Source organism: Pelophylax lessonae (assembly GCF_965119305.1).
Source record: "Pelophylax lessonae genome assembly, chromosome: 2".
Taxonomy (NCBI): domain Eukaryota; kingdom Metazoa; phylum Chordata; class Amphibia; order Anura; family Ranidae; genus Pelophylax; species Pelophylax lessonae.
Window position 1 is genome coordinate 443,612,468 of NC_138769.1, and position 24,163 is coordinate 443,636,630.

At 41.6% G+C, this 24,163-nt stretch overlaps 1 protein-coding gene across 2 annotated transcripts in view; it reads left to right on the forward strand.

The window, feature by feature from the left end:
• Nucleotides 1-24,163, forward strand: part of NPAS2 (neuronal PAS domain protein 2) — a 201,136-nt gene that overhangs the window by 144,191 nt on the left and 32,782 nt on the right. For both annotated transcript variants that reach the window (XM_082244362.1, XM_082244363.1), the window contains exons 8-12: nt 2,592-2,710; nt 7,268-7,350; nt 11,925-12,031; nt 16,883-17,030; nt 24,079-24,163. In XM_082244362.1, the coding sequence (XP_082100488.1) occupies nt 2,592-2,710; nt 7,268-7,350; nt 11,925-12,031; nt 16,883-17,030; nt 24,079-24,163 (542 nt within the window). The remainder of the gene's footprint in view (nt 1-2,591; nt 2,711-7,267; nt 7,351-11,924; nt 12,032-16,882; nt 17,031-24,078) is intronic.

The window sequence follows — 24,163 nt, forward strand, 5'->3', positions numbered from 1 at the left end:
TGCAGAATAATAAAAGAATTGCCTTCTACAAATATGAGTTTGAAATTCTCTAATCTGTACCATAGGTGTGTAGTCTGTAGTCTGGGTCACCAAACAGGGCCCCGCAATACATTACTGAGAACCTCAAATTGCTAGAGATTCCATTAATTTTATAGGCATCTCTGGAAAAAGAAATATATTGGGGTTCTGAAACAATGACAGACCTAGAGATTGTATCCCAGAAAATGGCATTTCAATGTTTTGGGCCACAACACAAGTTAGACATTTGTACTTTAGAGTTAATGTATAACCAAATAATATTAAGTAAGTCACAGGCAAGAATGTCTGCTCTTTTTTTACAGGCAATACTTTCTGAACTTTTTTGCCTTCTATATTGCAGAGACCAGTAATTTAAATTCTGCTGGTGTCTTTCCAAATAGGTCATCCTTTGCAGAAATTCCTCAGCCTGCCTTCCAGAAACCACATTGTGTTTCTTTCACATCCCTTACAGGCAGTGTGACTCAGTGCCCTCATTTCACCTCTGAGGTCCGAAGCATGTTTATAACATGTAGAAAAGCGTTTGGGGAAGGACATACATATTTGTGTACAGAGCCTTCATTCCAAATGTCATTTTGTATTATAAGGGAAAAAAAATCAGGCTAATGTTTTCAGCTGAGGCCATGTTTTAGCCTATTGTTATTTTGGTTTTCATTTTTTTCAGTGTGACTCACTGTTGGAGGCAAATCAAATGACATTGGATTGTTTGTTCCTAAAAATACTATGATGAAATCATTCATAGGAAAAGGAAAACTCAGTTTGTAATGCAAAGGATTATAAAATACAATTTTTTGAGGTCCTTGGTTACATATTGTAACATGCTAGCAGAATGATAAAGGTGTAGCTTGTACTTATTTTCTGTTTCAAATTGGAGTTTTTATGTGAAAGGAAACTTTCCAAAATGATTGGGAAAACAACATTTCATTATTAAAAAATTCTAATACGAATTAGATGGATGGATGGATGGATCTCAAAAAGTCTTGCAGTATTAGTTGAGCATGCTGCTTTTATTGTCTTCTTCATCCAATTCAGAGTAAAGGTCTTTACTTTAGTGGTTTCCATTATTTGTTTTGGTATATTGGTTAGCATTGCTATTCTTGTAATGATAGAGACTTTCTTGGGGACAGTTTAGTAAAAAAAACTTTGAACATAAATAGCATATTTATTCTGGAGTTGTAGAGGAACAATAAAATTGAATATATAAACCCTACTGTAGTAGCACATTTGGAAAACACATTATGTTTCTTTACAGTCTAGCCTCTTTAGTTCCATAGAGATATAAGAAATAAAATGTCAGTTTGGAGAGGTATGTAGGTGATTCTCAGATAATGTGTTACCGTAATCCCTAAATACGTTTATAAAAGAAAGAAAGGACCCCCTAAGAAGGGTGGGACTTTAAAGGTAACTAATAAGGATCTCTCTTGAGAAAGATAAGTTTAGATAAAATAAACAATTTATTGGAACAATTGTGATTGTAAAAAGGATCAATCAAATTAGTAATGATACATTCAAAATACGATACAGTATAATTGCAGATGCATGGCAGAATCCAACACGTTTCAAAATTGTGTAATACCAGAGTCTTCCTCAGGGAATCTGCATGTCTTCCTGGAAAGCATAATCATATGCCACAAATAAATCCAAGAAAACAGAACAGAATATAATAACATACACTTTGTATATCAAAATGTCAGTTTGGGTGGAATTAATTCCAGTTTGGGTCAGTTTGGGTGGAATTCATTTATTAAGTCCACCCAAACTGACATTCAACATACACATTTTAAACAAGGATTTGGGTAACTGCAACATTAAAGTGTAGTCGAGCAGTGGTTGACAAAATTCCACCGAGCATGGGCAACTTAATACCTAACCACAGATGGAGCAGATCATGTAAACTTACATGCCTGTAAAAAGAAAGAAAAAACCTAGGTAGAATTCTTAATGTGCTTTGTTTCCCTTTCCCCTCAATAATTTAAAAGCTATTGCAGTCTTCCTACGATACATTTGCATCAGTGCTGTCATATGGCAGAAAGGGGAGAGAGTCCCATGGTACCTAATAGTAGAATTACCTGTAATTTGTGTTCACTCCTGGCAGCTGGAGAGTGAAGGCATGGTTAATATGTGCTGCTGGTTGGGCTCGCACTAGGGCAAAGCAACTTGTTTGCCTTAATGTGTATGTAAAGCCAATTTTTTTTGTTTGTTTTAGATGTAGAATATGAAAGTGTTAAAATATGTGCCCCACTGGGGAGATTTCTCTTCACTTCCTGTCCTAAAGACACATAGGAAAGAAATAAAAATCTCTCTAAAGTGAACTGAATGTCCCTATAGGAGTTTTTTCCCCTCATCTCTAGCTCTGGTGACAGTTCAAATTTTTAGATTTCCCATCATTTTCTGTCTCTGAAAGTGGTCAACAGGACAAATAGAGGGGTAAATCATAAGATTGCATTTACAATCGATATTAAAGATATTGTATCCTGGTTACAATAATGTCAAGTACAGATGCTGAAGATTACATATTTTCTTTAACCTTTAGTACATGCACACTTTCATTGCAGTGCCAATCCCTTCATGTAATGGCTATGAAGGAGCTGTTTCAAGAACATACAGATCACAGCTTAACAAGCAGGTTTGCTTCATTGCTACTGTCCGGCTTGCAACACCTCAGTTTTTAAAGGTAAGCGGTAAGCCTCATCAGTAGTACCAACATTGTTAGCTAACTAGTCACTATCTTTTTGTTGTGAAAAGACATTTTGTAAATTATTTTAATTGGGTAGTTCTATTTGCATTCTTAGCAAACTTCATTTTCCAGAGCCCTGCAGCAAATAGTCCTTATTTCTCCTTTCTTTAATACATTTTCTATATCAGCCTTTCTTAACCTCTTAAGCTCAGAGGAACCCTTAAAATAATGTTCAGTTCTTGAAGAATTCTTACTGAAAACAATTAATTAGAGGTCAATGGGACAATTGTCCCTTACATTGATGGCCAGTGGGGAAAATGCCCCCATTAGAGACAACTAAAAAAGGATAAATTATGTCATGCAGCTGGCTCTACCAAGTAGCTCTGGCCCAGAATTATGCAGGCACCATCAGGTGGAAGGTCACTCAGCCACAGAGAAATGAACCTTTAGCAACCTCTGGGGGAACCCTGAGGTTTAACGGAACCCTGGTTGAGAATGGCTGCTCTGTATCATTGTGTGTGTTTGCTTCTGTTTCTGTGTGTATGTTTGCTTTCACCAGACTTTATATCAAATATACTTTAATACCTTTATTTACAAGCTTTTCAGGATCTCTTTGTTAATGCCCCAAACCTCCACTCATCTATTGATCACCATGTTTTTTTTATTGCTTTCACAAACTGTATACCAAATACAGTATGTTGTAATTAGACTTTATTTCAAAAGTCCAAAACATTAGTAAGGAAATACACTGTTACTGTTCAAATATGCAAGTCCTCAGCTATTTATTTGTCCTGAAAATGCTGTTCCAGGATTCCAGGATCCAAGATTAAAGATCTGTGTTTGAGTTTGACTGAACCTTACTTTTATCAAAAATTATTGGAACAATACCTAGGAATTTTATCAGACAGTTATACTATGGGTTCTTAGGGTATGATTGCACTTCATGTCTTTTTTTTTTGCTGTAGCATAGTTAAATAGGGTGTAATATTTTAAATCAGAGTAAGGTTATATAAAAAGTTCCCAGGTTTGCACCTCATACATTAAGAGAGATGCTTTGTGAGCTTTCACATTATGCCTGCATAAGTAATTTATGCTGCTTTAGTATACATTTACTAGGCTAAATTGAAGCGTTGGAAAAAATCAAGGGTGTTGCTAACTAAGGAAACAAAATATGGGCATTTTTTCATATCTATAAAGGAAAAGTGTCACAAAAAAAGTCATCAGCTATTGAAAAGCAACCTGTGAAAAAATGTGATGTAGTAGGATCGAATAAATCATCACTTTCTAGAATTGGTGGTTTAATGCATCAGTTATAGCCTGATTTAGGTTTCCATTGACTATTTAGCGTAGCGTTTCTTTCAAACATTTAATATCTTTTTAATATTTATTATAACATTTGAGCAGCTGGCCCACCCACTACAGGACTGCGTACAGAAAGATACAGAATAGGGTTGGATATAAGGCCAGTCACCAGGGCCGGCGCTACCACTAGGCAAGTTAGGCAGTCGCCTAGAGCGCACTGCCGCCTAGGGGCGCCTGGCCTGTTTTCCCCCTCTTAGTTTGTCCCTCTCCTTCCGTTCGGCTCTGCAGACTCATCAGGGTCTCCCTCTGAGTCCCTGACAGTCTGACATGTGTGAGATTACAGAGGCGGCTGGTGCGGCGCCTCGATCAGTGAAAGAGAGAGAGGTGACAGTCTGTGTGACCTCTCTGTATCTCTCACTGCTCCGTCCTCTCCAGCACGGCTGCAGCGTGCGTGCCCTGAGCTTCACAGTCACACTCATCTCTTCTCCCCCTCCCCCTCCTGTCTGCTCCGTCTGTGAAGGAAGGTGGGCGGGAAGATTAAAAAGAGCCAGCCGACATCCACACTGAAAAGCTGCTGAATGACGAGCCCGGGGATCATTCCAATGAGGTAACCCTTTCACTGACCAGAACTTGCCCCCCCCCCTTCTCTCCCTGAAACCCCCCCCCCCTTCTCCCCCTGTCACCCCTCTCTCTCCCTGTCACTTCTCTCTCTGCCAGCACTGGAAATCCCTTTACCCCTTTCTGATAATGTTAATAATAAACTCCTTCCTTCCCATCATCTCCCTATACATTGATGTATTAGTACAGAATAACCTTATTAATTTTATCCATTCAGCCCCGGTTTACATTAGTGCGATCACACAGATCGCATGTAATTCGCATTGCACTGCTCCTAAATTACATGCAATCTCTCTCTGTGCGGTGCAAATTTCAGCCATACACTTTGTATGGCTGAATTTGCACCGCATCCACAGTAAACTCGCACATGAGGCTTTTTTTTGCTGCAGCAGAATCGGATCGCATAGTGGTTCACACTAGTGCGATCCAATTCTGTGCAAACTTGCAGATCGCACTGCGATATGCTATCAAACTGGGGGTGTCGTTAACTTTTAATTGACACCCCCTGCGTATCGCATATGGCAGTGTGAACTGCCAGAGGTGCAGATGCGATGCGGGAACACGCTGTATATTCGCAGCGTTCCCGCATCGCACAAATGTGAACCGGCACTTAGTCCCGATTTACACTGGTGCGATGCGGGAAACCCTGCGATTCAGTGCCGGTTCCCGCATCGCACCAGAATTGCACACTGGTTCACACTGAGATCTGTGAATCGCTGGGGATGTCAATGTAAGGTTAATGACACCCCCAGATTGGTTCAAAGATCGCAGTGCGAACTATGAAATGATACAGGAATCGTATCGCATAGGTGTGAACATCCATGCGATCTGATTCCAGCGCGGGCCAAAAATAGGGACCTGCACCATTTTGGTGCGAATGCGATGCGATTTCAGCCTTACAGTTTGTATGGCTGAAATCACATCGCAGAGACACTGCATGTGATCTGGGCAGTAATGTGGTGTGAATCACATGCGATGTCTGACATCACACAAGTGTGAACCAGCACTTAAAGTGGTATTAACCACTTCTGGACCAGAAGGATTTGCCCCCTTAATGACCAGGCCATATTTTGCGATTTGGCACTGCATTACTTTAACTGACAATTGCGCAGTCGTGCGACGCTGTACCCAAATAAAATTGATGTCCTTTTTCCCACAAACAGAGCTTTCTTTTGGTGGTATTTGATCATCTCTGCGATTTTTTTTTTTTTGTGCTATACACAAAAAAAATAGCGACAATTCTGAAAAAAAAAAACTATATTTTTCACATTCTGGTATATAACATTCCCCCCCAAAAAATGTAAAAATCTAAATTTTCGATCCTTTTAGTCCAATTTGTTTTATGCTACATATTTTTGGTAAAAGAAAGCGTATTTTGATTGGTTTGCGCAAAAGTTATCGCATCTACAAACTATGGGAAAGATTTATGTCATTTTTATTTACTTATTTTACTAGTAATGGCGGTGATCTGCATTTTTTAGTGGGACTGCGACATTGCGGCGGACAGATCGGACCCCTAACTGATATTTTTGACACTTTTGGGGTTACCAGTGACATTACTACAGTAATCAGTGCTATATATATGCACGGTTATGATAATGACACTGGCAGAGAAGGGGTTAACCCAGGGTGATCAAAGGGTTAAATGTGAGCCTAGGGGAGTGATTCTAACTGTGGGGGGGGGGCAGGACTTCTGAAATTACCATAGAGACCTGTGATCCTACATAGAAGGATCACAGGCTCTCGCGATCATTCCAGGGAGAATGGTCAGCTGTGTTTACAACAGCCGACCGTTCTTCTCTCTCAGTGGGGAACAATTGCGGGTGCCCATCGGCATTCACGGCCACCTGTCCCATGGATCATCATCCCTGCTGCCTAGTAGGGGAGCGCGCCAACGGCAGCACATACTTGCCCCCCAGCACCACGCGCGCCATTGACATAGAGCTATGTTGTTTTGCGCAGCCTAGCCAGCCTGCCGCAGTAAAACTGCGGTGGGCGGTTGGCAAGTGGTAAAGCAAAGCAAAATATTTATTGTACTGCAGCTTACTAGTTCTTAGATGGGTGGCTGCATTAGTTTTCTTTCTTGCTTTTAGGTTTTCTCGCTTTTGTTTTAACATACTGATCCTGCTAGTAAGTCAATCGTTTTTTAAAAGAACAAGCCATCTTGCAGATGTAGCAGTTAGAGGGTTGAATAAAACCATTTAACACTGACAAAGGGGTGGAGTCAGGGGCGGAGCCAATGGGGGCGGCAAAATTACGTTTTGCCTAGGGTGTCAAAAATCCTTGCACCGGCCCTGCCAGTCACCCAGCATAAAATGAGAGAGCGGCAGTGATTAGTAATCCCAGGAAGCTCCTGCACAGCTCCAAAGTACTGCTGTATGGGTCTGGAAAAAATGTACAAATAGCAGCAATTTTAAGTAGGAAAACACATGCCTTTTGTATTTAGACAATATTTGCTTATCCTGGAGTACACTTACCACTTTTATAAAAATTCCCTTAAATTGTAAACATTTCTTCATATACAGTAAGTTTTTCAGAGTTTATAGAAGGGATTGTAATTTTTGTCACTATTTATTTTACATCCAAGTAATGCTTAGCAGAATTCTTTAAAATGTTGTATCTTTGTATTTGCAGGAAATGTGTATAGTTGATGAGTATTTAGAAGAATTCACTTCAAGGCACAGTCTTGAATGGAAGTTCCTATCACTCGACCACAGGTACAAAATATTTCTATTAAAGCAGCGATAGATTAGAATAGACCACAAGTAACAAAAAACCTGCCACTGAAAATAAATTGCAGAAATTACCCTTTTAAGGGAAACCTCTTTTGATAGAAAATCATAGACTGCTTTTTCTTTTAATAATGCTACTTGCATGACTGTGGCACTTTTCTTCTGACTTCAATACTTTACTCAGTGACCAATACATACACTAACTTTGTGTGGACCCCGATCTTAGACATGTGCAATTAATTTCGGTCTGAATGTAAATTCGGACAAATTTTTGGTATTCGGAGATTCGTATATACCTGAATCTCCAAATTCATTTCTGTGTGAAGAATAGCTGGTTGTTAAGGAGCGGGCCGGAAAGACGGCCGCAATGTCATTAACAATAGATGACTTATCAGCTGTCAGAGCTAAATGTAAACAAAAGAATCCTTGCAAGAGAACAATTAGAAAAAAACAGCATGGAGTTTTTCCATCCCATTCCAATCCACATCAGGCCCTTTGGGTCTAGTATGAATTTGAAAGGGAACCCCACACCAAAATTACCAAAAAAAAAATGGCGTGGGGCCCCCCAAAATCCATACCAGACACTTATCCGAGCATGCAGCCCAGCAGGCCTGGAAAGAGGGTTGACAAGCGAGTGCCCTCCCACCCTCAACCATACCAGGCCACCTGCCCTCAACATGGTGGGGGGTGCTTTGGGGCAGGGGGGGCATGCCCCGGTCGATGACGTCACACAGGAGCAGGGTCACCCGCTAATGTCATTGGGTGACTCCGCCCCTAAGCTATTTAAGAAATGTCAGGAGGCGGAGCAGGCAGATGGCGTGAGCCTTCGATGAGACTGGAGGTTTTTCTTTTTCCTTTTTTTCGGGCTGGCAATGGTGGCCGGCGTCTTGAGGAGGACATTTTTTTTTTAATAAAGGAATTGTCAAAAACTCATGTTGTGTCTTTATATATTTTTTACACTTTTTTGGTGAAAGGGTAGGCCATACTTATTCACATAGGGGGGGAACGGAATCTGGGGGCCCCCTTGTTAAAGGGGGCTTTTACATTCTGATAAGCCCCCCCGCACACAGACCCCCACAACCACCGCCCAGGGTTGGGGGTAAGAGGCCCTTATTCCCAACAACATGGGGTCAAGGTGCTTTGGAGTTGGAGTGGTTCCCCCCTGCCCCAATCACCCCCCCCCCCATGTTGAGGGCAAGTAGCCTGGTATGGTTCAGGGGGGGGGGCGCTTGGTCGCCCCCCCCCCCCTATCCTGGCCTGCCGGCGTGCATGCTCGGATAAGGGTCTGGGAATTTTGGAGAGACCCCACGCCGTTTGTTGTTTTAAGTTTTGGCGTGGGGTTCCCCCTAAAATTCATAACAGACCCTAAGGGCCTGGTATAGATTGGGGGGGGCACACTGTTTTTTCCAAATTTTTCATTGTAAGCATTCTTTTGTTAACATTTCAGCTCTCAGGGGGAAAGCACGCTGACAGCTGATGAGTCATCGGTTGTTAAGGATGCGGCAGCCAGCTTCCCGGCCCGCTCCCTAACAACCAGCTATTCTTCACACATAATTTGGATCGGTCGATCATTTTTAGACCGATCCAAATTATAATCGTTCCAAACATTTGGAATTCGTTGGAAAATTATTAAACAAAGCGAAATTAAACTAAACGAACTCTGAAACAAAACAAAATTAGTAGCATCATGAATCTATCCGAAACAAAACTAATTTTACCCTTCTGCACATGTCTACCAGGTGCATATTTTTTAGTTAGGCCCCTACACAAATTGCAATATTAAAGTAGAACTAAAGGATTTTTTTAAATTTTGGATAGAGTAAGTGAGGGTTATTACCCCTGTCATGTTTTTATTGCCATTTGTGTCCCATATGGGAGATTTCCCTCTACTTCCTGTCCCATAGCAAAATCTGAAGTAAGAGGAAATCTCTCCAAAGTGAGGGAATCCCTAATTGTCACCAGAACTAGTGTCCCCATTGGAAGTTTTACCCTTCATTTCTGTTTTGTTGAAAACCCCAAGTTTGAAATTTTCTTTCACTCTCACTTTTGTTGATAACAGTCAACAGAAGAGGTTGAGAGTCGGTTCACACTAGCGCGACTTGTCAGGCGACTTGTCAGCCTGACAAGTCGCGATCACTCACGGTCCATTGACCGCTACAGGACCCGTTCTAATAGGAGCGACACAAGTTGCTCCGACTTAGAAAAAGGGTCCTGTACTACTTCGGGGCGACCTCGGAGTGACTTGCATAGACTTCCATTATGTGAAGTCCCTGCAAGTCGCTCCGAAGTCGTGGTGCATGGTAATGCACAAGTCGCCCCCGAAGTAGTAAGGAGTCGTGTCGCCTCAGTGTGAACCGGCTCTTAATCTCGTTACAGGGGCACAGACAGCAATAAAAACCTGACAGGTGTTGTAATCCTTCTCAACTCTATACCTATTTCCTCCCACCCCCTTATTGCCATTCCCCAACTATAGCCACTAGCAGTAATTATTGTGTTCTGCCAGCTGTGGTGGAAGGAAAGAAAACCAAATCATCTATGAGGTGCCTTAGAAAGCATCTCAGCAAGAATTAAACTGATATTTCAATGATGTACAGATCAGCTGCAAGTTACCATATTGCAAAGGAGTGACACTTCTATTTCTGTACAATCTTAGAAAACTGAAATGGAAAGGTAGTCTTTAAGGTTTTCTTTACACTGTTTAACAGTCTAAACCCAAAAATAAACATAGTCTGAAAAATGAAAATAATACAGCCTCCACATCTTAGGACTGTAAAGCGGTAAAATATTACATACAGTATTTGTTCTTAGATTTAGATATCCTTTTCTTAACCAAAAAAAGAACTTATCATTTGCATCCTTAATTGTAAATTTTAACAAATAACCCTTGACTTTAAACCTAACCTAAACTGAGCACTTCAATATCAGCATCAATGACTTCAAGTGATTGTAAAGGTAAAAGATTTTTTACCTTAAAGCATTCTCTTCATTTAAATGACAAACATGTTATTCTTACCTGATCTGCGCAGTGGCTTTGCCCAGAGCAGCCCAGATCCTTCTTTTCTAGGGTCCCTCTTTGTTGCTCCAGGCCCCTCCCTCCTGTTGAGTGTCCCCACAGCAAGAAGCTTATGGGGGCACCCGAGCAGAGCCACAGCTCCATGTGTCTATTCAGACACGAAGCCCCGGCCCGGACATCTATCTCTACTTATTGGTTCACTGACTTTGATTGACAGCAATGGGAGCCAATGGCACCACGCTGCTGTCTCAACTAATGAGGAAGGGAATCCCAGACAGCTGAGCCTCTTGTGCAACATCTCTGGATCTATATGGATGTAAGAATTAGGGGGGCTGCTGCACACAGAATGCTTTTTATCCTAATGGATAGAATGCATTAAGATAAAACAACCTTCTGCCTTTACAACCACTTTAAGGCAAAAAACCTTTCCATGTCAGCTCCCCCCAGCCTATTTTGAAATGCTTACCTGAGCCCAATCTCGATCCAGTGCAGTGCCCGTCTGCAGCAGCGATGCTCTTTTCTCCCTTCTCAGAGGATGCTCGGTAGCATCAGGAGCCATTGTGTCCTACAGCTGTCAATCAAATCATTTGCACGGAGGGGGGCTGCGCTGCACTGTGTTTCTTCATAGACACACGTAGTGTGGTTCGGGATCAAACCTACACAAGTACCCTTATTGCTATGGGGGCAGTCTGAAGGTAGAAGGAGCCAAGAGCGTCAGTGGGTGACCATAGAAGAGAAGGAATCGGGGCTGCTCTGTGCAAAACCATTGCACGGATCAGGTAAGTAGAACATGTTTGTTATTTTAGAAAAAGAAAATGTAAGCCTTTACAATCAGTTTAAATTGGCAAGACACTATGCAGATTTAATCCTATTTCAGATGAATCACACAAAATATTATGTGGGTCGCCCTGTGGCCACTTTTGGACCCTTCCCACTTTTATTGAAAAATCTAAGGGGCTGGAAGGAAAATTGTCAGCCAAACAGCAAAATACAATACAATAGCCACAGTGGCAGATTTGTCCATCCACTCTGTATAGTGTGAATATAGGTATCTGTTAAATAGGAGCGTTAAAATCTAACCGTGTATAGCAAGCTTTACACTCCTGCACCACAGTTTACCAGCCCTGAGAAATGTATGACCTCCCCAGGTTTGCATTAGTTTTCTCAAATTCAATGCAATAACTATCATTGGTTTGAAATAAGGTCAGGACTCCAACTGTACAGGGCAAAAGTTCTAAGCACTTTGCCACTATGCTGATCTGAAAATGCACCATTGAAACCCTATAAGATTTTCTGATAAACTTCTGAACTGTGATATAATTGACTACTTACGCTAAGAAACAAATGCAATGGTTGAAAAACAGACCTTGTGTTATTGCTATTTTTTTATACATCACTCAACTAACTCTAATTAGATTTGCTATTTTTCCTCAATTTTAATTTTGTAACTTTTCCTTTCTTGCATTTCCTAAAAGTACTTTCTAAATGAGCACTACATGACTACTACTACTACTACATGAGCACTGACACTAACCCTATTTTGCAGAGCTCCACCAATCATTGGATATTTACCTTTTGAAGTTCTTGGTACATCTGGATATGACTATTATCATGTAGATGACCTAGAGATAATAGCAAAGTGCCATGAACACTGTAAGTACTCAGACAAGTTAAACATAAAGGTAGAAAAATTGGAGCAGATTAATATAAATACGTGCTAGGTACTGAGTTACAGTATTTTGTAATTTTCAAATAAAATATTACGGCTCAATTCTAATTCGTTGTTGTGGTCAGCATAACCGCTTTCTCTCCACCCAATTATACTTACAGAAAATTATAGAATATAATCTTTTAAGCTAAGCAGGACTATCATCCCACTGGTAAAAATGGGTGTACTTGCTATGTTGTGCTATTGAGTGCTATAACACTACAAAACTAAAAACTTACAAAGCGGATCGCTCATACCTATATACACTCTCTAAACCTGTATCAATGTGCAAAATGTTATTAAAGTGGTGCCGCGCTCCCAAATGCTAATGTGCTAATATCCCTTTAAATCTGTTTGCATAGAAATTTTCAGAATCAGCATATCATATCAAACCATATATACCATAAACAGAACAAAACAAACAATGCATCAATGCATAAAGTGTCCTTGGGTAACAATTTGCTTGCATATGCCCAGTCTTTCAAAAAAAAAAACAGGCTTGTGTTCACATATCCAAATGCTGCTTCCTTAATTAGTGTTCACCACTATGTGCTCCAATCATTCACATACATTAGTGATAATCCGATGTGCCCACACCAGGGGGGTAAGACCAACCAATGGTCTATATGCGCTTTTATCCCTCTCTGGGGATTTGTTTTATACCGTTTCACTCTTTTGGTGGCAATCTTGAATTTAGAATCCTCCTTCTCTTACACTTATCTGGGGAATAAGACCAACCAATGGTCTATATGTGCTTTTGTACCTCTCTGGGGATCTGTTTTATACTGTTTCACTCCTTTGGTGGCAATCTTGAGTTTAGAATCCTCCTTCTCTTACACTTATCTCTATATGCCCAAATCATAAAGAGAGAAAGCTGGACATAGTAGTGCTTTATCTTTTAAAACAACTGGTTTATTAAACACTAATTATAAAAACACTTAATATTTTCCTGGTGTTTAGAGTGCACCAAACTGTAAAAAGCATTCAATCCTCACAGTGCAGGTATAAGACAATCAAACAGCATTTCCACAGTATGCTCACAATGCTCGCCTCAGCGTGATCACAGATGGGCCCCCCTCGATTACGCGTTACGCCACAGGGCCACGTTGCTTCCTCAGGGGGACATATCTGCCATCACGCCATGCCAACTTACATATAGCCCGATTGGGTGCCATTTTCCTGAAGCTCTGATTCCACGGTAGCATAAGGTGCCATTTTGCCTTAGTCCCGGACCTATAGTGGCCAGTGTTAGCACCATTTTGCTGTGGATCCGGAGCTCTATATAATGCTTTATACGCAACACATGGTGAGATCTGATGTACAATCACATGATCTCATTGGTGTTGCATATATGTGTCCCCAAGAGAAACCCTGCCATTGTGTCAATCTGAAAATTACATACAATATACAATGAACAATATTCCATTCATTTCATGAATAACCATGTGTGGTTCGTTTTCAATGTTATAGAAATCATGCTATTATATACTACCACTTTTGCTTAGACAGATAAAGTACAAAAACAAAATAAACAACAAAATAATAAAATATTTTAAAATAATAATTCCAGTAGTCTACACATATATATATATATATATATATATATATATATATATATATATATATATATATATGCAAATTTTAAATTGTCATTTGTTCCAAAAAAATTTAAAAAATGTGATTTTTTTAAAATTATGTAATTTTTTTTAAATAATGCGACTACTTTTTTTCGAAAATGCCATTTTTGAAAAAAATAAATTTTTGAATTGCTATTTTTTTTTAAAAAAAACAATGTGAAACCACTGTGTCATTAGGGCTAAATTTTAACTATTCCAGATCCTATATAGATGTGTCTAACTTTTCCCAAATGACACCCATATTTACCTAATATAAACAAACAACCCCCCCCCCTTGTTCTAATCTCTAATCCCTCAGTATTAACATAAATAGATGCAACCAATATATATTCATTCTATCAATATTGTTCACTTTACTCCTTTCTGCTTCTATAAATGTGGGTTGGTATTCTTTTTCTACAAACATAGCTGCTATTTTTTTTCTGTTTGGGTGGTATAGTCCTCTATTCGGGAGCAGTTCCTCTTAATGCACATGAACTGTCCCCTGAGCACATTTATTAGTCAGGGCTTGAAGTGACAATTATTTCTGGGTATGTATGAATTACGGTCTGAACTTTTAACCACTTGCTGACCGCCAGTAGTACATATACTGCGGCAGGTTGGCTTTGTCCAGCGAAACAACGTAACTGTATGTCGTTTCGTGGGGACCGCTAGTGGGAGCGAACACTAATTAAGGAAGCAGTCATTTGGATATGTGAACACAAGCCTGTTTTTTATTAAATATTGAGCATATGCAAGGAAGTTCATATCAAAGGGCACTTTATGGACTGATTCATTGTTTGTTCTGTTTTGTTTATGATATATATGGTTTGATATGATATGCTGACTCTGAAAAACAGATTTAAAGGGATACTAGCACATTAGCATTTTATCATCCCACTGTTACTTCATTTTTATTAAATTATTTAGCCTCAGATATGAAAAAGCATGCACAAACCAACTGCTTTTGGGGCAAGCTGCCTCTACAGCATGGTACAGCTGACCTAACAAGTTTGTTCTAATTAATAGGGAAGGTAGGTATACATAAAAACAGGAACTTACTCTGGCCAGGTTTTCCAATCTGTACGAATACTCATTCCACTCTAGCAGGGGAAGAACAGCATGATTGAGGGCCAACATTCGTTGACAGTGGGAAGAATACATGTTACATTGGTGGTCAGTGGGAAGAATGCCCCTGACATTGGGTATTGATGGAAAGTGAGAATGTCTTCCTACAAACAGCTGATCATTATTGTCACTAATAACTTACATGAAAGGTTGAAAATGTTCACTGCTCAGGGAACCCAAAGCAACTTCTGGTGGAAACCTAGGGTTCCAGAGCTGAGAAAGGCTGATATATACACATAGGTGTGGAACCAACCTTAACCACTTAAGCCCCGGTGGATTTTCCTGCTCAAAGACCAGGGCCTATTTTGCGCTTCGGCACTGCGTGATTTTAACAGAACATTGCGGGGTCGCGCGGCACTGTACCCAAATTAAATTGACATCCTTTTTTTTTTCCCACAAACAGAGCTTTCTTTTGGTGGTATTTGATCCCCTGTGCGATTTTTACTTTTTGCGCTATAAAGAAAAAAAGAGCGACAATTTTGAAAAATAACAATATTTTTCACATTTTTTTAAATGAAATTCCCCAAAAAAAATGTAAAAATCAAAATTTTTTAACATTTTAGGCCAATTTGTTTTCTGCTACATATGTTTGGTAAAAAAAATCGCAATAAGTGTATTTTGATTGGTTTGCGCAAAATTTATTGCGTTTACTAAGAAAGATTTATGTCATTTTTATTGTTTTTTTTTTTTTAACTAGTAATGGCGGCGATCTGCGATATGCGCTGTTACTGTAAAAATGACACTGGCAGGGAAGGGGTTAACTTTATTAGTGATCTAGGGGTTAAGTGTGTCCCTAGGGGCGCAATTCTAACTGTAAAGGGGCGTGGCTAGTGATGTAACCACAGAGACATACGATCCTACATAGCAGGATCGTGTAATCTCTGCAGTTAGATCAGGGAGAATGACAGGCGGCTTTGTTTACATTAGCCGCCTGCCTTTCTCCCTCTCCACCGGGAGATCGCGGGTGACCGGCAGACATCGGAGCCGCTGGTCACTCGCGCGGACATGTCAGGGAACGAGGGGGGGTGGGAGCGTGCCTCTGGCTGCGCGCTCGCCCCCTAGAGGCTCGTAGGCAAGCGACTTAGCCCTACGTCGGTTTGCCTGTATGGGGCTCACTGCCGCAGTAAATAGTCGTGCGGCGGTCAGCAAGCGGTTAAAGGATAAGTTAAACTTTTGTAACATGTTACAAACAGACCGGCCCTCGTACCTCCCTGATCTTCGCTGTGATAGCTAATGGAGTTCTTCTTCCTTCCCACTAGCTGTCACAATTTAAAAAAAACATGGACAAGTGGGTCTCCACCCACCTATTAACAGGGCTCTGTGCATGGAAAACTACAAGTTTCGGGAGACTGGAACAGCGTGGTAGTTCATTCATGCTTCCTGTCAGATTGTATCTGCTTACCCGTATGGAATGTATGGGCAAGCAGATACTCTGGCAGATCTGCTGGAGACCTGCATGGCACCAGCATTTTGCTGATTGCTGGTGCAATGCTTTACGGGTCCAAAAAATAAATGCACATTTTGTTATCTGCAAAAAAATGCGGCCGATTCAGCAGGGACCAGCTGCATTTTGATCCATGTATGGCCACTGTGGTTGAACAGAAGTTGATCTACCGGCACTGCAAAAAAATCAAATACCATTTTTTGTGCATAGTCCTGGTGTTCAATTTACTTTCAAATGTCATCCCACTTGTCCATGGTACAGTTGTTGACTGTGCAGTACTGTACTATGTATTAGAAGAACCTATCAAGAAAAACAAAACAAATTTGATATCTATGTGAATCTTATGTTTGTGCACTCAGATTATCTATAAACTTCCAGGTTTTTTTGGCAAAACTTAAATGACCAAGCTGATTGGCCACTATGCACAGCTACATCATATTTTGCTATCTCCAGTTTTAGTAAATCAACCCCTTGGAGACTTAACAAATGCAGGAGTGCAGAATGCAACAAGACAACCATGTCATTAATGATAACAGACTACAGTACAAGTATAACTTTTTCTTTTTCATTTCTTTTTTTCATTATAATTATTTTTTTTTTTTTTACAGTAATGCAGTTTGGTAAGGGAAAGTCTTGCTGCTATCGGTTTCTAACCAAAGGTCAACAATGGATCTGGCTTCAGACTCACTACTATATCACATATCATCAGTGGAACTCCAAACCAGAGTTTATTGTATGCACACACACTGTTGTAAGGTATGGAATTATCTCTGGCTTTTTGTGACATTTAATATGGCAGAAAAAAATTCAGATTTAAATATCAGTTGTAAATATCTTCTCTGCTACAATTCCTGTTACACAATGATCCTTTTATTGAGAATCAGGCAATCTGGCTTCTTTAACCAGTATGCAAAATAAAGCTGAAGAAAGCTGTCAAGCTTTGAGTCTGTTTACAGTCCTGATGATATCGCTTCTCGGCCTTTTGGCTAAGATCAAGTGTAGTATCTGTTCTTATCAGTGTTGGTATGGAACCGGAAGGTTAGTATCGGTGGTGGCCGAAGTTAACCGGGGCGCTCTGGGCGTAACTGGAGGACCGGAGTAGGCCAAACCAGAGAAAGCCGGATGGTTCCAATGCCTTTCTGATTTGAATGGGTCCGCCCCTGTCAGTTTGAAGGGAGCGAGAAAGCCGGCGTGGTCAACCGGTTAGTACTGCTCCTGGATGTAATTGGTGGAAGTGCGGATGGTGAGGGGAAGGGCCCTTCCTCCTGGGTGAATTTGGCTGAGAAGGGGGCCATTTTCTATCCTGGTCGAGGTTGGGCTCTCCCTGAGCTGTCTGCATTCCTGGCCTCCTGACAGGAAGGGCTACGCTTGGTCTGGCCATGGGCTGAGTCCGAAAAAGCCAGTGGTGTACGTGCCCCTGGGGTGGCAGCCCAGGGGTGCCTCAATCTCACTGGTGAGGGGCAGCTCACCTGAGTTTTTGTGGCACCTTGGTCACTGCACCATCACACTTTTTCTGCACCTGCCTCTTGGGGTGGGCCTTTTGGCCAACACCAGAGGAATTTTTTATTCCTGGCCGGGGGGGCCTGCCGAGGTCTTGCACTTAGGCACTACCCAGCACTTCTCCACTTCCCCTTTCCCCACTCTGTTTTTTCTTTGTTTGTGTGTTCACGTGTGTCCCTTTTTGGTTGTATTGTCACTTGCACGATGAGTATGGCGTAGGTCCCCGGGCCTGCCCTGAAAGTCTTGGGAGGGGGTGGATATGGCCTTTTGGCTTAGTTCGCCCTCTCTCATGGGGTCTCCCTTCAGGGGAGCCCCACCTAGTACTCGGGGTGGGCTGTTTCGGCAGTCCCCCTGGAGAACGGGGTCTGCCCGGCTTCGGCTGGGCGGACCTAAGTGAGTACCTCAGTCCCTGTCAGGAGCTTCACGCCCCGGGGGATCAGGGTTAGGGCCCTTCCTCTTCGGAGGAGGGCCATGTGTGTACGCCTTGTGCACTTTTTTGTGTGTGCACTTTTTTATGCACCGGGTGCAAGTCTTTTGAGTGTGTTTCACACGCTACGGGCTTAAAAAAAAAAAAAAATACAGTCCTGATGATGGTTCCAGTCAGCTGATCAGTAAAGTTTTAAAGTGTATTACCACTTTTGCAGTCAGATCAGGTTAACACCTACTTTATATTTTTTACATGTTTCCATTCACATAGCATAACTTCAAAAAAATATTTAAAAATTGCAGCTTACCTTTTTCAGATGCTCTATTCTGCACCCTCTAGCAAGGAAAATCTTACATAGATCTCTTTGTTTCTGGGGGGGGCAGGGCAGCTATGGTTGCCATAATTTACTGTGTTTGTACTGTGCAGGTGTAATGTTCTGGTACCTTTGGGTACCCTAATTACTCTTTCATAAGTGTATGCGCCCCACCATTCTCTTTTGGTAAGGTGCGCATACACCTTTAAGACTGATGCTGTCATCACTGAGCGCCAGACTGGATGGCTATTTAGATCGCCGGCTCTCACTCACATGTGTTCGTTCAAACTGCTTTGTGCCTTGATGCTAACCTGTCTTGAAGCTCTCGTGCTTGCAAGCATACCTCGCTGTCGGAACCACGCTGCGCTGATCCCTGTATCCCGCTACCGGATCATCCGCTCTTGCCGAACCTCTCCTCTGCTACATTGCTATTAGTGATAAGTACCCCACAGGGGAAACCTCTATAACCTTCATACTAAAGCTTACACTATCTAGCTCTGCATACTAAGGACTATTACTACATCTGCATTATCTAAGATTGCTAGCTCTTGAGCCTACTACCACCTGTTCTTGCACTGGGTTGATCTCTCTTGTATGTCCACCTGCTACTCTGTTATCTGCTACCATACATGATTGCTAAACCTATCTGCATCCCATCTGCTACTATCTTACTTTCAAGAACATTTCCTTTCAAGTGTCTGTCATCTACCATCTCTACCCAACCTGTCTCTTCAGCCTATCATCACTGTGTTACTATATACATAAGTCACTCTAGGAAACATCTTATTGAGTGTGTGTATTTACTTGCTGAATTGAGATCATCCACACATGATGAGTCATTGGGAGTTGGGATTGGTGTCTCAGCGTTTCTCTACATGACTACTGAAGTGGAATATTTCTGCAGCTGAAAATCCACATCATACATAAAACGCAGGAGCGTTACAGATTGAACGAACCACAAATGGATTCAGCAGAAATAACCACTCAGATGACACAATTAAAACAGCAAGTAACTGCGTTAATACACGCACTTGCTGAATTAAAAGAAGACAATCAGGCTCTGTCGCAGCAGGTAATTAGACTGACACAACTTACCACTGCTCAGTAACTTAGGAATTGACTCTAAGAGCCGGTTCACACTACCGCGACCAGAAAGTCGCCCCATGAAGGAGCGACTTTTTAGTGCGACTTTTTAGCGCAACTTTTTAGCGCGACTTTAGCATGACTTTGAAGAGACTTTGAGGAGACTTTGAAGAGACTTAAATGATAGACGACTTTGTCTGTGGGGAATGCCTGGGTAATTTTTTTCTTCTTCCTGGAAAGTCTGATCACAATCGCTTGAAAATAGATAAGGATCCGACTTAGAGGCGACTCCCATTGAAGTCTATGTGCACAAGTCGGATAGAGGTCGCCTTGAAGTAGTACAGGAACCTTTTCTGAAGTCGGAGCGACTTCAGTAGTGCATATTAAGACGGCTCTCATTCATTTACATTGAATTTGTAATGACAAGCGACTTGGGGCGACTTGAGGTCACACAAAACTGGCGTCCCAAGTCGGAGTAGTGTGAACCGGGTCTTAGTGTCCATTCACACTGGTACGACTTGTCAGGCGACTTGGTCAGCCTGACAGGTCGTGCACCGTCGCTCCCATAGTGTAGTACAGAACCGGTTCTAATAGGAGTGACACAAGTCGCTCCGACTTAGAAAGAGGGTCCTGTACTACTTCGGGGCGACCTGGAGGCGGCTTACATAGACATTCATGTTATGAAGTACGTGCAAGTCGCCCCGAAGTCACGCTGCACGCGACTTCACAGGTCGCCCCCTAAGTCGGAGCGAACTAATGTGAACGGGGACTTAAGCTTGGTATGTACTCAGAGTTTTTATTTATTTATTTATTTTTTTCAACCAGCATGTTCAACAAAAAAAGAACTCAAAGATGTCCGAATCCACACAAGCGTTGCAGATAAGGGATCCCCCTCACTGCACTATTGTATTCTGATGGCTAGGACTCCCCTTCATCAGAATACACAGATCAGCGCTGGAGTCATTGGGTGCAGAGGCTGATCGAATGCTGGTTTTCCAGCAGGACCATTCGACAGAAGCCATTCTAATGACCAAACAGGGCTACACAGGTACTAGAATTCTGACAGTTCCTGCTGAACCTGCCAAATTTCAATAAGTGTATACCAAGCTTAACATTGTTCAAAAAAAACATGCAAGTCACCTTGTTCTGAGAAATATCTAAAAGATAGGAAAAGTTAAAAAATAAAAATAAATAGGCATGCTTTGTGAATGGGAACACATAACAAACATATAGCAGGTATTTCTCAAATTTGAAAGCAAAAGTGGAAAAAATCTCTTAAAGGTTTGTGAACCTCACTACAGTCTGCCATTTACATGTCTAGAGCAGTGTTTCTCAACCTTTTTTGAGTCAGGGCACCCTTTAAAATTTCAAGGCACTTCATTGTAAAATGTAAAAAAGGAAACTAACAGTTCTACATGATGCAGTAGTATCCACAGACGTTAAACACCAAACAATAAAGGTGACTGATTTTTACAAGGCAAATATACCTTTGCACACTGGTACTGACTAGTATTCAAGCATGTTTCTTCTCCCTCAGTTTTTGTCCCTCACACAGCTAACATGACTTCAGTTTCTGATGGAAAGGGGCAGGGGAGAGACAAACAAGGATGCTGTGAAAGCTCCCGATGTGCTCCTTATTAGCCCATGAAGTTTTCGTTTTGTTAGGACACCAGTGGCTGGCCCACATGGTGCCCAAGGTGGTAATGCTGCACAATAAAAACCTGTAGCTTTGTGCAACAAAAAAAGGCAGGGTGATTGTCCTTCCTGCTTGTTGACAATTTTTGTGCAACTTGGGGCAATTTTTAGGCATTTTGCCACAGCACCCTAGTTGTGAAAGGCTGCTGTAGAGGATATTTTCCTATTAGTATTGAAAGAGTACATGCCTGAAATATGTGGTGACCACTCATTATTAACCACTTGCTGACCACCCTATAGAAGTTTAACAGTGGCAACTGTGCACTGGAGCACGTATATATATATGTGACCTGGGTCCTCTGGGTAGACCATGCGCATGCGCTCCGCCGGCGGCTCGCTTCTGCTGTAAATGGTCATTGATGAGTACCGCGGACTTGATGTCCGCCGGCACCCGGTGAATTTTTAGTACACAGGCAGAACAGCAAACAAGGCATATCTCCGTTCTGTCAGTAGGGAAGGCATAGATCCTGTGTTACTGCACAGCAGGGACATGGATATATGCCTTCCCTTAGTAAAAGCACATCCCCCACAGTACACAAGCACTGGCTAGGAACACATTGAACCCTTTGATTGCCCCTGATTTTAGCTCCTTCCCAGCCACTATCATTAGTACCGTGACAGCGCATATTTTTTAGCACTGATCACTGTAATGTTACTGGTCCCCAAAAAGTGTCAGTGTCCGAATTGTCCACCGCAATATCGCAGTCCCGCTCTAAGTCTCTGATCACCACCATTACTAGAAAAATAAATAAATAAAAATATCCAATCAATATACGCTTATTGGGAATCATTTTACTAAAAATATGTAGCAGAATACATATTGACCTAAATTGATGAAGAAATGCGATTTTTTTCAACTTTTTTTATTGGATATGTTTTATAGCAGATTTTTTTTTTTTCAAAATTGTCGGCCTTTTTTTGTTTATAGTGCAAAAATTAAAAAACAGAGGTGATCAAATACCACCAAAAGAAAGCTCTATTTGTGGGGAAAAAAAGGTCAGGTGGTGGGGGGGGGGTCAAATCGTCCGGAGGTCAAGTAGTTAATACAGTGATCAGCCTAATTATACACAATAACTAGTCTTCTGGTTCTGGGCTATTTTATACTCTACCTGTCTGTCTGCAGAGCACATATATTGTACTCTTCAAGATCATTTACAAAACATTTAAAGGAGAAGGAACCCATGCACAAAACTGTACACATTTACCTTTGCAGAGAATATAGGATGAATTTAACCAATACCACTTTGTTTAGAAGTGTAGGTTTTACTGCATGGGCCAATGCACACAACAGCAGCATTCGTCAGACAACATTTCTAAAAATGCAGCTAAGAATCATGAGTTTCGTAGTTATACCAAAAAAAAAAAAAAACCCTCAAAATTCACTTGGGAACTTATCATAATTTTCCTTTCCAGACCATTTCCATGGCATCACATTACAAAGGTTGGGGGCTAACTCATTAATGTGATGGCAGGGAGATGTCAGGAAGGTAGCTTTATTGATCACTTACAAACTAAGCATTTTTATTGCCTTCCCAGTTGATTAGTTTAACCTCCCTGGTATTCCCAAGTGTGGCTTGGAGTTAACTTTTAGTACCAAAAGTGGTAACCCCGAGCCACACTCGGGATTACCCCAGAATGTTACTCACCTTCCCTGCGATCCCCCGCTGTCCTCCCCGTCCTCCTCACAGTCTCTCCCCGCTCTGTGCACAGCCGATTGTCGGCACTTCTCTCCCTACGAGCGTTGCGACGCAGGGGGGTGAAACCGGCGGCAAATTCAAAATTGTAAGTACACTAAATGATATGATACAAAGCTGTGATCCTAACGGATTACACTGTATCATGCCATTTCACCACAGGATTGCACCTGGTGACTTTTCCAGTGCCCTGCCTGTGCTTTTCCAGTGCTTTGTGCCTGGAAAATTTTGAACGACTATGGCGTCCAAAAAGCGTTTTTTTTGCGCAAAAGACGAACTGGAAAAAGGCGACAACGAAACAGAGTTACTTGAAGAACTGAGCGATTTGTGGGAAAACTCGTCATCAGGTATGGAAAGTGACAACAGCAACGATTCTGATGTCTCTTTCTGGCACATAGCTTGTGGAATTTGGTAAGTATATCAAATGATTCTTCAGAATTTCCAACGGAGCGATGTACCAGAAAGAGACATCAGAATCGTCGCTGTCATCACTTTCCGTACCTGATGACGAATTTTCCCACTAATCGCTATCGCTCAGTTCTTCAAGTAACTCAGTTTTGCTGTTGCTGTTTTCCAGTTTGTCTAAAAGCGCTTTTGCGCAAAAAGAACGCTTTTTGGACGCCATGGTCGTTCTCTATTTTGCAGGCACAAAGCACTGAAAAAGCACAGGCAGGGCACTGGAAAAGTCACCAGGTGAAATCCTGTGGTGAAATGGCATGATACAGTGTAATCCGTTAGGATCACAGCTTTGTATCATGTCATTTAGTGTATTTGCACTTTTGAATTTGCTGCTGGTTCCACCCCCTGCGTCGCAACACTCGCAGGGAAGGGAACCGGAAGACAGGTGCCGGCATCTGCCTAGCACACAGCGGAAGGACAGCGGAAGAACGGCGGGGGAGGACGGCGGGGGATCGCAGGGGAAGGTGAGTTTTAAAATGTAAAACAGATTTCTATGCAAAACAATGTACCGCTTTTAGCACAGAAATCCTGACATAATCAGACCGCCAGGGAAGTTAAAACAGGATAAAGAATGTTTAATTAATAGGACATGGGGAATTTTTTTATTGTACAAGATATTATCTCTGTTGTTAGTTATGCAGATGTGCGTGTGGAAAGAAGACAGAAAGTAAGCTTGGATGACACTTCATCAGAAGTCATTGTCACATCTGCACTAAAG